At 29.1% G+C, this 15,767-nt stretch overlaps 2 protein-coding genes across 4 annotated transcripts; one reads left to right on the forward strand and one right to left on the reverse strand.

Moving 5' to 3' along the window:
* Positions 1-3,909: 3,909 nt before the first annotated feature.
* LOC130668662 (leucine-rich repeat flightless-interacting protein 2) lies at positions 3,910-9,431 on the forward strand. Of its 3 annotated transcripts, XM_057471052.1 has the most exons (10): positions 3,910-4,066; positions 4,149-4,377; positions 5,516-5,785; positions 6,049-6,175; positions 7,278-7,417; positions 7,490-7,753; positions 7,836-7,980; positions 8,054-8,179; positions 8,879-9,090; positions 9,168-9,431. In XM_057471052.1, the coding sequence occupies exons 3-10, from the start codon at positions 5,693-5,695 to the stop codon at positions 9,276-9,278; spliced, it is 1,218 nt and encodes a 405-aa protein (XP_057327035.1). In that variant the 5' UTR covers positions 3,910-4,066; positions 4,149-4,377; positions 5,516-5,692; the 3' UTR covers positions 9,279-9,431. The 3 variants fall into 3 exon arrangements, with proteins under 3 accessions (XP_057327035.1, XP_057327036.1, XP_057327037.1); XM_057471053.1 differs by having other exon boundaries at positions 3,915-4,377; positions 8,888-9,090; XM_057471054.1 differs by lacking the exon at positions 5,516-5,785 and having other exon boundaries at positions 3,915-4,377.
* A 1,626-nt stretch (positions 9,432-11,057) lies between these two features.
* Positions 11,058-15,133, reverse strand: LOC130668652 (targeting protein for Xklp2-like). Its single transcript, XM_057471037.1, has 2 exons — positions 14,874-15,133; positions 11,058-14,646 (listed from the first exon to the last, which is right to left on the reverse strand). The coding sequence occupies exon 2, from the start codon at positions 14,605-14,607 to the stop codon at positions 11,371-11,373; it is 3,237 nt and encodes a 1,078-aa protein (XP_057327020.1). The 5' UTR covers positions 14,608-14,646; positions 14,874-15,133; the 3' UTR covers positions 11,058-11,370.
* Between the last annotated feature and the right edge of the window lie 634 nt (positions 15,134-15,767).

A 15,767-nucleotide genomic window follows, 5' to 3' on the forward strand; every position in this document is an offset into this window, starting at 1 on the left:
TTGAAGAAAAAAATCCAAAAATTTTTAATCGTCGGCTAACTTCAGGATCATATATTTTTAGTTTGTTTTTTTATGTCATTAATTTGTTTAAATAAAAATCCAAAAATTTTTGATCGTCTGTCAATTTCAGGATCATAAAGTAATGAGTGTGAATGTAGCAGACATCAGACAAATTTGAAATTACAAATAAATAGAGTAATTAATTTAAAAAATAATATTTACAAAAAATGCACTCATTCAATTCAAAACTTTTTCAATGCGCACTTTTTTAAAATTTCATTTTATTTATTTATTAATAATTTTAAATTTTTCTGATGTCTGCTACATTCACACTCATGCTACAATTTCATATAATTTAAGGCATGGCCGTACTAAACGAATTTTTGAATTTTACTTTTCTTTTAATTTATTAATCAATTGTCATCACATAAATTTTTATAGCTTCCGAAAAAATGTGAAAGACAAACTTTTTCGGAAGGTTTTCATCATTCGAGTGACGTAATTATTCAAAATGTAATTAGAAAAGTAAAGTTCGAAAATTCGTTTAGTACTGCCGACCCTTAAAGTCGATAATTTATTTGTCATTGAGTTTAATTTTATCGCCTGATGACAGATGTCAATTGAATGATATTCTACTGACAACATAAAGAAAAAATGATCAATAGATGACACTAGTTGATTATTCGTAAAGGTGCGGCGGCGCAAAGTGTGTAATTGTACATGTGTGCGAGTGCGATACGGTCTTTCCTATGGAGTTTGGTTACATACAATATCGGTCATTAATTCTTGCGCGGTAGCATAACATCGGGAAAAAAAAAACTTCTCTAAAGGAAAATATGTATCACTTTTTTATACAAATATTATCTATAAAAAAAAAAAATTGTAAAAAAAAAATACAATATTTAAAAATATATCTATATTAATTAAATGTAAAATTATAAATATGAATTGTAAAATAAGTGAATAAAAAAAAGTCCCTATAAAAAAAATCTCTAGATTTATAAATCACTAAAAAAAAATTACAATAAAAAAAAAAATTCCTACAAAGAAACATTTGCATATCTAAACATCTACTTAAAAAAAATATATAAAAATGAAAATCTCTACAAATAAAATATCTATAAAAAATCGGCTGTTTTGGAAAATCTCTATAAATCATCACATGTACAAATAAATATCTGAATAAAGTATAACCTCGAGAACTGGAAGCATTGCCACCACGTGCTCATAATCATGAATAAGTTCGTGTTGTAATATATAAGTATAAATAATAATAATAATAAAAATTATGGTTATTATTATGTTATTAAGAAAAATATAATAAATAATTTTAAACTTATAATAAGTGACTTCGAAAAACGTGAAAGATTCAAATCTGATAACTCCAAAGCACTGAGCCTGTAATAATTCATATAATTTTAATTTTTTTAATTTTATTAGTTAAACTTTATTTGAGAATATCATAAAATTATTATTATTTATTTTATAATTGTTAATTTTGTTTGACTTTCAAGCCGTATGCCAGGATTCGATGAACGTCCAAAAATCACTTTTCTTTTTTAACTTCCCGCTAAGAGAATCGACGATTTTCGAAAGTCGAGTTTTCATCAGATGTCGACGTTTTGAGGTCCTAGGAAGCTATTCTAACTAATTTCAGAATGATGTCCGAGTGTATATATATATATATATATATATACTAATACAAAAAATTAAAGGAGCAGAAAAATTTTATAAATTTTTTAGTGATTTTTGGAAGGCTGTAACTTGGTGAAAAAAAATCGTATCGAAAATTTAAAAAAAGGATTTTATAGCTTGAAACCTCTAGTTTAGGTGTATTTTTTCAAAATTTTTTAAAAGCTCCGATTATTGCGCAAACATGAGAAATACCGCGAGCCAAAAAATTTCTAAATTTTTTTTTTTTTTCGAAGAGCCCACGGACCGCGGAAAAATTCTTTCAACTAAACGAATGCATACATCGTTTAGCAAATTTATTCAGCTTCAATTTGGTTTTTTTTTTAACCTCGTAGGACGATTTGTCGCAGAGATATCAGCCTTCAAATAGAAAGTGATCCTTTTGGCTTTGATCTTCGATATTTCAGGTACCAATGATCGCACAGAAAGTTGAAGGGTGGCGTTAAAAACTTGAATAAATTCCCTACAAGATCCTGTCATCATTTTTAAAAAAAAAAATTTTTTTTTATTTTTAACATCCATTAGAAGAAAGTACAAAAAAATGACTTTTTTTGGTTTTTTAGTAAATCAACCGCTACTCTGCATATATCGATAAAAAAAATAATGTTGCCAGGGACTTTTTTAGCTTAATGTACCCCCAAGACCCCTGTAAATTTTTGAATTGATCTATCGTACCGTTTTTTGGGAATCATCGATCAACGTTTAGCTAAACAATTAAAGGAGCAAGTTTTGTTCCTTTAATTGTGTAATCATAATCAATTGAAGGCTGATATCTCTGCGACAAATCGACCTACGAGGTTAAAAAAAAAACCAAATTGAAGCTGAATAAATTTGCTAAACGATGTATGCATTCGTTTAGTTGAAAGAATTTTTCCGCGGTCCGTGGGCTCTTCGAAAAAAAAAAAAAATTTAGAAATTTTTTGGCTCGCGGTATTTCTCATGTTTGCGCAATAATCGGAGCTTTTAAAAAATTTTGAAAAAATACACCTAAACTAGAGATTTCAAGCTATAAAATGCTTTTTTTAAATTTTCGATACGATTTTTTTTCACCAAGTTACAGCCTTCCAAAAATCACTAAAAAATTTATAAAATTTTTCTGCTCCTTTAATTTTTTGCATTAGTATATATATATATATATATATACACTCGGACATCATTCTGAAAATAGTTAGAATAGCTTCCTAGGACCTCAAAACGTCAACATCTGATGAAAACTCGACTTTCGAAAATCGGGGTGAAAACAATAACTTCCCAATTTTTCGAAAATCGTCGATTCTCTTAGCGGGAAGTTAAAAAAGAAAAGTGATTTTTGGCCGTTCATCGAATCCTGGCATACGGCTTGATAGTCAAACAAAATTAAAAATTATAAAATAAATAATAATAATTTTATGATATTCTCAAATAAAGTTTAACTAATAAAATTAAAAAAATTAAAATTATATGAATTATTACAGGCTCAGTGCTTTGGAGTTATCAGATTTGAATCTTTCACGTTTTTCGAAGTCACTTATTATAAGTTTAAAATTATTTATTATATTTTTCTTAATAACATAATAATAACCATAATTTTTATTATTATTATTATTTATACTTATATATTACAACACGAACTTATTCATGATTATGAGCACGTGGTGGCAATGCTTCCAGTTCTCGAGGTTATACTTTATTCAGATATTTATTTGTACATGTGATGATTTATAGAGATTTTCCAAAACAGCCGATTTTTTATAGATATTTTATTTGTAGAGATTTTCATTTTTATATATTTTTTTTAAGTAGATGTTTAGATATGCAAATGTTTCTTTGTAGGAATTTTTTTTTTTATTGTAATTTTTTTTTAGTGATTTATAAATCTAGAGATTTTTTTTATAGGGACTTTTTTTTATTCACTTATTTTACAATTCATATTTATAATTTTACATTTAATTAATATAGATATATTTTTAAATATTGTATTTTTTTTTTACAATTTTTTTTTTTTATAGATAATATTTGTATAAAAAAGTGATACATATTTTCCTTTAGAGAAGTTTTTTTTTTCCCGATGTTATGCTACCGCGCAAGAATTAATGACCGATATTGTACCTGCCGTCTGCTGCTTGCTTACAATTGTCCCCCACATGTATGTGTCTCCATACATATACATCTATATAAGTATGTATATGCTTACATAAATTATGTGCCTATACATTCACACATATATAAGAATACATATATAGGTATATATGGCAAAAGCAGTGAGGAGTGAGTTACTCGATCGAAAAATGGATCTTGCACCGTGTTCGTGTGCGATTTCACGAACTTTGATCGTGGCACGGTGCCTGTAAAATAATATTACGGCTTAACGGTTACGCGTATACACTAAACAATTGTGAATAATTATTTATAAAAAGAAAGACTAAATTAACACTGTAAATATTTAATTATCATAATATATATATTAAAATTTACAGATGGTCAATGAACATTATTATTATCATCAACATTATTATCATCATCATCATCATCACTATCGTCAACATCATCATTGTGAGAATATCAAGTCATCCAATTTCCATTGATAGTATTTATAGTTTATCCCGGTTTATTTTTACATTTAACAAGACTAAAGATATAAAAATGCAATCTACTACCGGCTGAGGATTTGTTTCTTTTTTTTTTTCTTTCATTTTTTTTTTCTTAGTAAGTATTATTTATAACAACTTATTTAATGTTTAGTAAATGTATCGCATTTTAAATAATTGTCAACTACTTCTCTTACTCATTTTTTTTTTTTTTTTTTCATTTTTTTGTGACTCATTTATTCGCATGTCGTATCTCTAGTCGTCAAAATGTGTGGGTGTGTTGTGCATTTAAAAATATTTTAATATTAAAATGTGTTGCTTTTAATATCCAACTATTTTTTTATTCTATCCAGTCTGATAACGTAATTTTTTTAAAATTATCCAGCTAATTAACATTCTTATTCATTTTTTATCACCAGCCATTGCTTCAAGTGCTCTAAGAATTTATTTAATGATCTATTTATTAATAATCATTTGTATTAATTATTACTACAATGATTTATTAATTAGTTCATTAAAAAACCATTTATATGAACTTGACTTGCTTACTTTCATGGTCATAAATTATCTAATTGATTTCATCACAACTTATGTTACTCATAATTAGATTTACACCCGACAATTTTATCCAATAAGATTTTTTTTATTTATTTATTTACCAGGATACAAACATATATAAATACATACATATAAAAATATATATATTTGCACTTATAGAGATGGAAAGTCATCTGTACAGAGACCTGGTAAAAACACTTGTTCCAAAAATAGTAAAAATAATTTTATGCACGGAACTAAATTGAGAAACGACAAGTAATATAATGATAAAGTGATCAATAAATACTGTCCTTCCAAACAGTAATTCTTAAATTTATAATTAAAACGTAAATAATTACAGGATAATTATCAAAATGTATCTCTGCAGGGAAAGTTAACATTTGAACTTTAAAAATCGTAACTTGAACATTAAAAATTTGACAATATAAAATTTATAGTTCAAAATTTAAAAACTCCGTGTATTGACACCCAGGTTCCGGATTATAATTTCGGACACTAAGTGTTAGAGTTTTTTTTTCTGTGTGTGATTTAAAACTTAATTTAATCAGAGCTTTTTAATTTAATCGCATGGCTTTTAATTTTTTTTGTTTCTCAAATCATATCTATCTTCCAATTAATTAACTCTCTTAATTAATAATTGATATTTTATGTATATGTTGAAATGTATTGTTTATATTTGTGTATTTTTTTGTCTTTAGTGTTGGTGGTTAACGTCTCTGTGAGGTCACAGAGAAGTTGGGTGAAATAAGGGGCATCCGTGTTGTTATTGGAATAAATCAGAGATAAATATTTAAATAAAAGATAAATATATAATTATATGATAATTACTATATTAATTAATTAATAATAATAATAATAATAATAATAATAATAAAATGAATACGATGGAGTCAGCGATAACTGGTCGAAGACGTGCTGCTAGTCGGCATTCTGCTGAGGATCAGGCTCTTGATCAAATAGCAAAGGAGGTATGCTATTTATTTTTAAACGCTAACATTTAATTGTATTTACGATACTGTCACTTGTATATATATTATTGTGTATGTACTAGATACTTTTTTTTTTTATTTTATTTTTTTTATTCGTGGATTCCAAAATAAGGCATAACGGCGTCAATATAAATGTACATATACAGTTAGTATTTTATGTGATTCGAATAAATTGTAAATATTTATCTTTCATTTTATTTACTTGCTTTAAACTTGATGTTATTTGCTACGATTATTTACAGGCTGGTGAGAGATTAGCAGCACGAAGACAAGCCAGAGCTGAAGCACGAGAAATACGAATGAGAGAGTTGGAGAAACAGCAGAAAGAAGCTGAACAAAACGCTGATCGTGTTTATGATATGTGTAATGGTAGATATTATTAAATTAATAGTATATTGTGTGACGAGGGATAAAACAAAACTATTTCAGACCAGGGTGAAGTTGGCTGACATCACCCGCAGCCTGAAATCGTGTTTTATTCTGAGTAACACATAAGATTTTTCATGATTATCTGCATTGGAACTTAAAGTTTCAGTGTCAGAAACAAAATTTAAGACCAATGGTGTGATCAACTATTAAATTGTCATTTGCAATTTATAATTCAGCTGAAACTATAAATACTATTTATTACTCACACTAATTTTTTAAAAATTTAATCACAGTCAGAACTGTTATTTACGTAATACAGTAAGATCTCATTATAAGACTATTAGTTCTCTCTCAAAATATCGCGATACCTGGTTTATAAAATTTAGGCGAGAGTAGAGCATACCTACGCTTGCGCTTAAGGCATGCAAAAGACAATGGTAGTCTTATAACGAGCTCCGACTGTAGTATATTACATAACTAGACCAGTCAAATAAGAAACGTCTCAGATCACATGTAATTGTTGGTCGAGGCTGACAAACATGTCGTCTGAGGCTTTTCTTATTTTACTGGCCTAGGTACCCTGATAGCCACTTTAACCGTAAGTTAATTTCAAGCTACTGCCGTATTCTGAAGGCAACTTAAAGGAAAGTGTTGGAGAGCAAGCAGTTACCTTTAAATTGACAGTAAATTGTCTGTAACTTGAATTCAATTTGACTACACGTGTTACTGTCAGACAATGACGTTAAGTTGATTGAAAATTTCACTTGAAATTGACGGCAAGTTCTTCTGTCAAATTGCATTCAGATGACGGCAGTAGATTTACACGCAAGTATTATCCAGCCAAGGCTTGCCAAACACTTGCTAAGAAATTGTATTTAGAGCGTGGCTATCAGGGTATGTAATGCACTATTGTTTCTGCCCGGTGGCTGAAGGTATTCACAATTTACGCTTTGCTAATATTCGTTTGCGGCATTGGACTGAAATTCGCTTGTTTCGACTGGCTGTAGAGACTGAAGCTCTGAGTTTCGATGCTGATATCATGAAAATAATATCAATTGATTGATTAGATGATATTTTAATGAATAAATGATTAATTATTTAGCTGATGGAACAAGGACTATGAGGGTAACGCCAGATCCTGTAAGGGCTTCACGCTTATTAACAAATTCAAATAATTTTCAGTCAAGTCGTAGGTCTTCCGAAGATTCCTTAGAGGATGCTGGTCAAAGTAGAGATTTAAGAGTAAGTTTCAAATATTTATTTTAAGATAAATAATTATTTAAATTAATTGTTAACAATATTTTTATAAAATAGTTAGAGCTTAAAGAGCTCGAAGAGAAATTTAGGAAAGCAATGATTGCCAACGCTCAACTTGATAATGAAAAGTCGTCTTATGTTTATCAAGTGGACTTATTGAAAGATCAACTAGAAGAATCGGAAGAATCGGCTGCTACAATACGGCGAGAACTCAGGGAAAAAACTAGTGAGGCTAAGTTACTTCAGCGCGATTGTCAACGATTGAAGGAGGATTTTGAAATGTGCAAAACATTGCTGGAGGAAAGAGATAGACTTATAGAAGTAATTATTTAACTTATTTAGTTTATAAAAAAATAAATTCGTTAAATTTTTTGTTAATTGGACAATTAATTGTTGCTTAAAGGAAAATGGGTTGGTTATTATTGAGGATGAGGTCAGTGATGACGAAGATGCAGGAACGTCCAATGGAATTGTAAATCGTAAAAAAAAAGTACTAGTCAGTACGGAAGCTGCTGAATTGTTACAGAATGCTGGTGAAGGATCTTTGGGTTAGTCCAGTTATTTAATTTTACTTATTATATTTTCACGTATTATTTATTAATTAATATATTTATTTCATAGATGTTCGGTTGAAAAAGTTTGGTGCGGAAAAAAAAGAACTACAAGATGAAATTCGACACCTAAGATTAGAATTGGAAGAAGCCAAAAGTCGATTAAGATCCGAAAGATCGTCTGGATCAGTATTAGGTAGTTTTAAAAATAATTATCGTTATTATTATTATTTAAGGTCATTCTCAGACAATACCCCCCACTTTTAAAAAATATTCAATTACTTTCAACTGTCATGATTTCGTTACAATTTCGCCTTTTATTATTATTTTTTATTTATTTATTAATTTTTATGCCAAGGCACAGACCAAATGGTAATTTCATACATTAATATAATTTTTTACAAAAGTAATTTTATTACCTAAAATTTTATTACATAAAATTACCTTTAATTTGATATCGTAAGATGGACGGTGGCGGTAGAAAAGGTTCATCTAAGTCATAAAGTTTCAGGTCGGGAACTTTATGTACTTGTACACGAGAGTCAGATTGTTGAGAGCTTGGGTTCGATCCCAACTCACAACAATCCCGTATTCCATTGTATGACTCAATTCTTCATATAAAAAATTACCTAAAGTCACAATTTGTAAAGGAATATTAATAGATGATTTAACTCTTACTGTATAATCCAATTTCTAAGCTGATTTATGATTTGCTAATTTACAAAAATTGTTGTTTACTTTCATTTAAAGTCTAAACTTAATAGGTAGTCAAACATTTTATTTTTAAATAAATAATTGACTATGTTTAAAAAATAAGAGGGGGAAGGAATTGTCTGAGAATGCCCTTGATAATAAATTAAATTATATGATTAGTATATTTATTAATGTGATTAAGGATTAACAGACTCAGAAGACGTCCAAAGGGAAGCGAATAAATTATTGGCGGATTACAAATTTAAATTACAAAAAGCCGAGCAAGATATGTCGACGTTACAAGCGACTGTCGCGAGATTAGAGAGTCAAGTTATCCGTTACAAATCTGCGGCAGAAGCTTCTGAAAAAGCTGAAGACGACTTGAAAGTCGAGAAACGAAAATTGCAGAGAGAAGTATGTCATTTAAATTCAATTTCAAATTTTATTCTCATTATTATTTATTAATTATCATTTTAAATTTAATTTTATAGGTAAGAGAGTCACAGGGTCGTGTTGAAGAATTAGAAACAGCAAATTCACATTTACAAAGACGATTAGATAAATTAAAAAATGCAAAGTCCGCGTTGTTAAAAGAACTCTGACGCGACGGTAATCCCGGCGAGACCGGATAAAATTATTATTTTACTTCTGCTACAACAATTAAGGTGATACTAGTGGTTTGTACCTTTCATACAAAGATGATAAAAATATAATAACTAACAAAACAAAACATAAAAATCATCATTTTTCACTAACTCGTAATCTGTTGAAAAACAAGTGAAACAAAAAGAAGAAAACAATCAGATTTATTTATTTAAATCGTCTAATAATTATCTAATTCATACCCTGGCATTGTGCAACCAGTTGATAGCACCATCTTACGCGTTATTTCGTTAGATTTTTTTTTTTTTTTTTATAATTTAATCAGCATGAATTAAAATATACTCAGACTTTTTTTAATACAACAAATATATTATATATATCAAAATAGCTGAATAGACTTTTTTTTTATAAATAATTAGACGGTTCTTTGTACTGAGACCTTGCGGTCGTTAAAATTGAACCGTTTGTATTTGAAACACAAACAACAAATTATGATTACGTGATTTGTGCATGAAAATTTATAAAATAAAATTTTTATTAATTATATATATGCATATTACTGAATAATTAATAATCATAAATTTCAGTCGCCTAAAGATAAATATTCAAAATTTATTTAAAATGTTATGTTACATTTACATTTATATATTAATTATTTATAATAACAACAGACATCGAATTAACAATAGATCCAACTTTAAAACAGATGTGTAAATTTTTAAAATGTTATTTATTATTATTATAAAAAAATATGATTTTATTAATTGTCTTATAAAATATAATTATATAATGGTGCGTACTTAGATTTTCAACTCGTACAAATGATATTAGAACACGTGATCAGTATTTAAAATAAATAAATGATACTGAAGCTAGCCGAGGTCTAATAATTTTTTGATTTTTTTTTAAACAATAAATTATAAAAAAAAAACTATTTGAAAAAATTGCACCTGTAGTTTTTTAAATTTTCTACATGTGCATATTTTTATTTTTTTTTTGCAATTTATTTGTTGGAAAAAAAATCCGAAAATTACTAATTGTCTGCTAACTTCAGAATCATGTAAATAAATAAAATAAAAAAAAAATTATTTTATTTTTTAGTTGTGCAATTGAATAAAAAGTCTTGTCTGTTAAAAATTTTTTAATACTCTCAATTGCAAGCATTTTATAAAAAAAACTTATGGACATTTATAAGATACAAGACTTGAAGTTTTTTTGTAAAAAAAAATATTTTTAATCAAACAAAGTTTGAATGTATGATAAAAGTGAAGAAAAAAAAAATTTATTACTAAATTATAATCGAGATAATGCTGAAGATGATTCATTGCCATACAATTGAAACAAATTTTTTTTTTTCATATTTATATAAATATATATACATATATTAGGGAAAGGAAATATTTAATATGTTAATATCGGCAATTGTTTTCAATTGGTCAGTGCATTTAACTTTGTTTAATTCGTATTTATTACTTACCAATGTGGCTCTAAAACAAATAAAAAAATAAATAATAAATAAATTGTTAGTTTAATCGCTTTACAATTACAAAAAAATTCTATTGTAATTTTAATTATCATAAATACTATTATTAATTAATTAATTAAAAAATTATTAACGCATTTCTTTTAGATTTTTAATTTAAATCTTTTTATTTTACACTTTCTTTGCAATATACTTTTTTTTCTGGATATTGTAAATCATTTAAAAAAATTTGTGTATTTAATTGTAATTATAATTTTTATTTAAAAATAATGGTTGAATAGAAATACAATCAAAAAATATTATTAACTAATTAATGATATAAAATTTTTATTATTATTATTATTATAGTTATGGAATCACTTAAGTATTTTTTATTGAAAAAAATTTGGGTTTCATCGTACAATCCAGCGAAAAATTAAAGCAAATTTATTTCAATACAACAATTAATACGATAAACATGAAAATTTTAAATAGTAACTTTTTTTTTAAATATTAATTAATATAGAGAAATATTGAATTCATAACAATAAAAAAACTGCAAGCTGCATGACAATTGTAATAAAAATAGATTATATATTAAATAAAAATAAACATAAGGAAAGTAAAAATTAATGTTTAGGTCGAGACCAGGCCGGACTTGATGGTTCAGTAAGTGGTTTACTGGATTTAACAACAACGAGCGGTTTATAAACGGGCATTGGTCTGGCTTTAATTTCTCCATTTCTACGTAATTTAGCAACGTCAGCTTGCTCTTTAGCTAGGATAGCTTGTTGCTCCATTCGCTGAAACGCTTCTTCTTGTTCTGTTTGACGCTTTAATTTATCATCGTACTCGCGTCGTTTTTTAGCTCTGCGATCGCTGTGTAGCGCCACTGGCAGAGTCGTTAAATTTTGCTTCATTGCTGGCATTGATGAAGTAGAAGGTGCGTTGGAAGAATCGTTTTCTTGATCTAGCTGACTGTCTTTGATGGATGAGTTAGAAGAACCAAGTGGTTTTTTGATGAAATTTATTGCTGTAAAACTGTCTTGTCTAGATCTCAAATTTTGTGCAGACAATCCACGAGCGCCTATTTGACACTGGAGTTTATCGTTTGAATTCCCGCGTATCAAACGATCAGCCGACACTGTCCGTACTGGAGCTCTTACTTTAAGTTCCGCATTCTCACGGGTCTCGCTTCTGATACTTTCTTTCGAAGTTGTCCTCACGGTAACTGGTTTAAATGTTGGTGCAGGATTTGCATGAAATACTCTAACTTTTTTAGCTTCCTCTTCGGCTTTTTTACGTAACTCTTCTTTCTTTTTAGCCAACATCTTATCGCGGTTCTCAAAACTAAATGGCATAACTTTGGACGTTGCCGGAGCTTTCTTAACTTTTTCTTTATTTATTTCCTGACTGATTGGTTTTTTAACAAGATTAGGGACTGGTCGAGCATGAAAACCAGTTTTAAGTTTTTTAGCTTCTTCTTCCCGTAATTTTTCCAATTTCCTTTCTTTTTTTCTTAAAAATTCTTGATTACGCGCTTCTAGACTGAATGGCTGTGGTATAGTTCTTTTCGTTCCAGTGACATTTATATTTTTTTTAGTGACAACCGGTATTCCAAAGTGTAAAACTTGTTGTTGCTGTGCTACACCATCTTCATTAAGTGTTAAAACTGTTTTTCTTGTTTGTGAAGCAACTCGTGATGCGGAAACATTCGCTGTTGACGTGGAAGCTGCTGATGATGTTGCTGAAGTTACAGTACTGGTGGTTGCTGTTGACGTACTAGTGGGTTTTTTAGTAGCAACTTTTCTAGTTCCAGTTAATTGGAACGGCTTTGGTTCAGTAGGGGGTTTTTTAGGAACAGCTTTCAATGCTTTTGGAGCTGTTAAAATCCCCTTGGGTATAGGATTAGCGCGAATTTTAGTTTTCTGACGAGCTAATTCTTCACGTTCTGATTGCGTTTGCAGTGGCTGCCTTGTGCGTGTTCTACCGTGCCATGCAGGTGATACTGGAATAGTTCGCTTGGAAGTTTGTTGCTTTATTTTTTGAACTGGCCCGGCTTTAGTGTCTGCTTTCTTCGTGCTCACTGTGTGGAAACGCGTTGGTGTACTGCGGTGGAATGTCGAGACCCCTTCTGCCAGACTCACATATTTGGTGTTGGGTTTATTAAAAGGTTGATACTGGTCGCTACGTCTTCGAGCCGTACCTGTTAAAACTTTTGGCTTGACTTGACAAGACTGACGTTTCATAGGATGACGATTATGATGGACTTTAAAGTACTTTTGATCTTCTTCACCGTCGAGCTTTTTACGGAAATCTTCAAGTGGTTCAAATACATCATCATCTTGCTCTTCAATGCTGATATTAGCCGGAGCTTCAATGGATGTAGACGATTTGTTAGGACTCACCTGATCCACATCGAGGTTTTCCCCATCATTATCATCGTAATCTTGAATGTTCTTTGAGCATCCAGGCTGTTCATCAGTGATTCTAGTCTCTGTATGTGCAGCTGCTGGTGTTATAAGTTCTTGTTTTACTGAAACTTTATTAGCCGATTCAATTTCAGCTTGCAAATCATCATCAATGTCCATTGTGTCTTTTACACTCTTATCAAACAAATGTATATTATTAATTTTTATTTTTTGCAGTGGTGTCGTTAGTCTTTCAAGTTTAACAGTACAAGGTGTCATCACTATTTTATTCGGCTTACGAAAAGCAGACGGAGACGGATGATGAAGAGATTTTGATAATCGTATTTTACGTTTTTCTTTAGATCTATAATTATTGTCTGAGCATATCGTCATGTTAGCATCAGACTGGACCTTTGTATGATCAACTTGTTTACCAGGACTCTTTGTTTCTTGGTACTTAATATTTTCATCAATCTCATCTTCCAATTCCTCTTCAGCAATCATTGTGTTATCAGCATCAAACTCTCGTTCATTTATACCAACATCATAAGCTTCAGTATTTTTTGATGGTGTCGCTGAGTTCTGTAAATTCATACGGCAAGGAGTAGTTATTATTTTAATAGCCGTACGACCTGACGGAGTACGATGATGTGATAACACATTTTTAGTCGGTGTTTTGAACTGATCTATTTTTATTTTTGGTACTTTAACATTGACCATGTTTTCTTTATACTCTTCATTCACAGCAACGACGCATCGATTTCCGCCTTTATTTGTACCTGCAGTAACTCCTTTATTCACATCTTCATCTTGATCTTCATTGACGTAATGATTCATCTGATCTTCAGACATTCCATCAGTTGTAATTTTTTCTGAATTATCGGTGGTATTTTTGAGTCTTGCGCTTTGACGATAACCAGCAACAGGTGTTTGTTTATTATTTCCATTGAAATTGATTGATTTCGAAACACGAATCTTGCGCTTATTTGGAGTTGTTGATGTGGTATCACACGCTGTTGCATTTAATTTAGGAGTTTGACGTTTTTTTGTAATAGACGATGCTATCTCCATACCTTTCAAAGCGTCGTTGAGTACATCTTCGACGGACAATTCTTGGAGTACACCAGGATCTTGGTTTTTACAACGCGGTGAATTCAATTTTATCGGTGATATATACATTTGATTGATGTCATTTATAAAATTTGAATCACCTGAGGAATCATCAATGTCAGAAAATAATGATGATGCTTTGACACTGCGAAGTCTTTCCGATTTTTCAGTATTATCATCCGGAGTAACAGGTTGCATTTGGCGTAGATAAGGAGTTGATTCAAGGTCATCATGGAAGTGGTCAAAGTAACCGTCATCAGGGCATGCACTCGGAGTTATAGCATCGAAATCAACCCACTGAGGGGCACTTGTTTCGTATCTGCTTGCTGTAGGTAATCCACTCATTCTGTCAATTTATGTAATAACCTAGTAGTTACTTCGTACCTATAAAACAAATATATTTTTTCTTTAATTCTCACATGATAAATCTTTTTAAAAATAATGATAGTAAATAAAAATAATTCGCGTGATATATAACCTGCATTTTACTTTTAAAAATACTATTATACAAATAAAAAAACTGTAATTTCATAAATTAATATGACAATTATTTTTTTGTCAGTCAAAGAAAATTAATGAATGAAATATTCAAAAGAAAATATTTTTTTTACCTTGTAAATGCTTTGGGATAAAAAAAAGTTGTCAATACAACTGAGCAATAAATAATTTTTAAATAACAAAGTAATAACTATAGTAAATAAGTTTAATTCAAGACAAGTCAGTTATGGTGGTCAATAATTAACTAACAAAAAAAACACATTAATAACGTAAACAACTTAAAAATTTTTCGGAATGTTCTTAGCTGCTACAAACTATGAGCTCTCACTAACGTCTTTTCGGATGGCAACTGACTGTCCTAGTAACGGACGCTACAGTTTCAAATTTAAAAACTATACTCCTGATTGGCTACTTGGCACAGTTCTTAAAAAGTTCAGTAACTTGATGGAAATTAAATTTCTAAATTTTTTTTTCACTATATATATTTTCTAGTAACCTCAACAAAATGGATTCAAGTATAAAAAGAAATTAAAACATGAAATTAAAAAATTTAATATCAATTGGTTTAATAAAATTTAAATTATCAAAGTTTAAAAATAATTACATCTTATTTATTTTTTAAAACCATTTTTTTTTCTTTCAGTTCACTACCAACTTAAATGTTCGGATCTACGACACCTGTCACTTTGTTTAGTATTTTAATGACATCATTTAGTTAATAATCAAGCATTTGTTTAATTAATTGAAGATTTTTACGAACTTCATTAGAAGTTAATTAATAATGAGACGCTACTTTCTTTGGGTAATTATAATTTATTTCTAAGAATTTTGGAAATGAAAATCACTTGCAAGTTCATGACAGTAAAGTTAGCAGACATTTGAAATTTAAATAAATTTTTTTAACAGATAAATAATAAAAAAAAATTATTTCTAAAAAAATGCACATGTAGAAAATTTGATAAACTAAACGTGCAATTTTTCAAAATATTTTTTTGAATACTTATTTT

The sequence above is a fragment of the Microplitis mediator genome, chromosome 5, assembly GCF_029852145.1.
Source record: "Microplitis mediator isolate UGA2020A chromosome 5, iyMicMedi2.1, whole genome shotgun sequence".
Classification (NCBI taxonomy): Eukaryota; Metazoa; Arthropoda; class Insecta; order Hymenoptera; family Braconidae; genus Microplitis; species Microplitis mediator.

What these genes read in the sequence shown, in the direction of transcription:
- LOC130668662 (XM_057471052.1), top strand. Translation starts at nt 5,693, where the DNA reads ATGAATACGATGGAGTCAGCGATAACTGGTCGAAGACGTGCTGCTAGT. An exon ending in TTGATCAAATAGCAAAGGAG is followed by an intron (nt 5,786 to 6,048) that starts GTATGCTATTTA and finishes GATTATTTACAG; the next exon opens with GCTGGTGAGAGATTAGCAGC. An exon ending in TGTTTATGATATGTGTAATG is followed by an intron (nt 6,176 to 7,277) that starts GTAGATATTATT and finishes TTAATTATTTAG; the next exon opens with CTGATGGAACAAGGACTATG.
- LOC130668652 (XM_057471037.1), bottom strand. Translation starts at nt 14,607, where the DNA reads ATGAGTGGATTACCTACAGCAAGCAGATACGAAACAAGTGCCCCTCAG.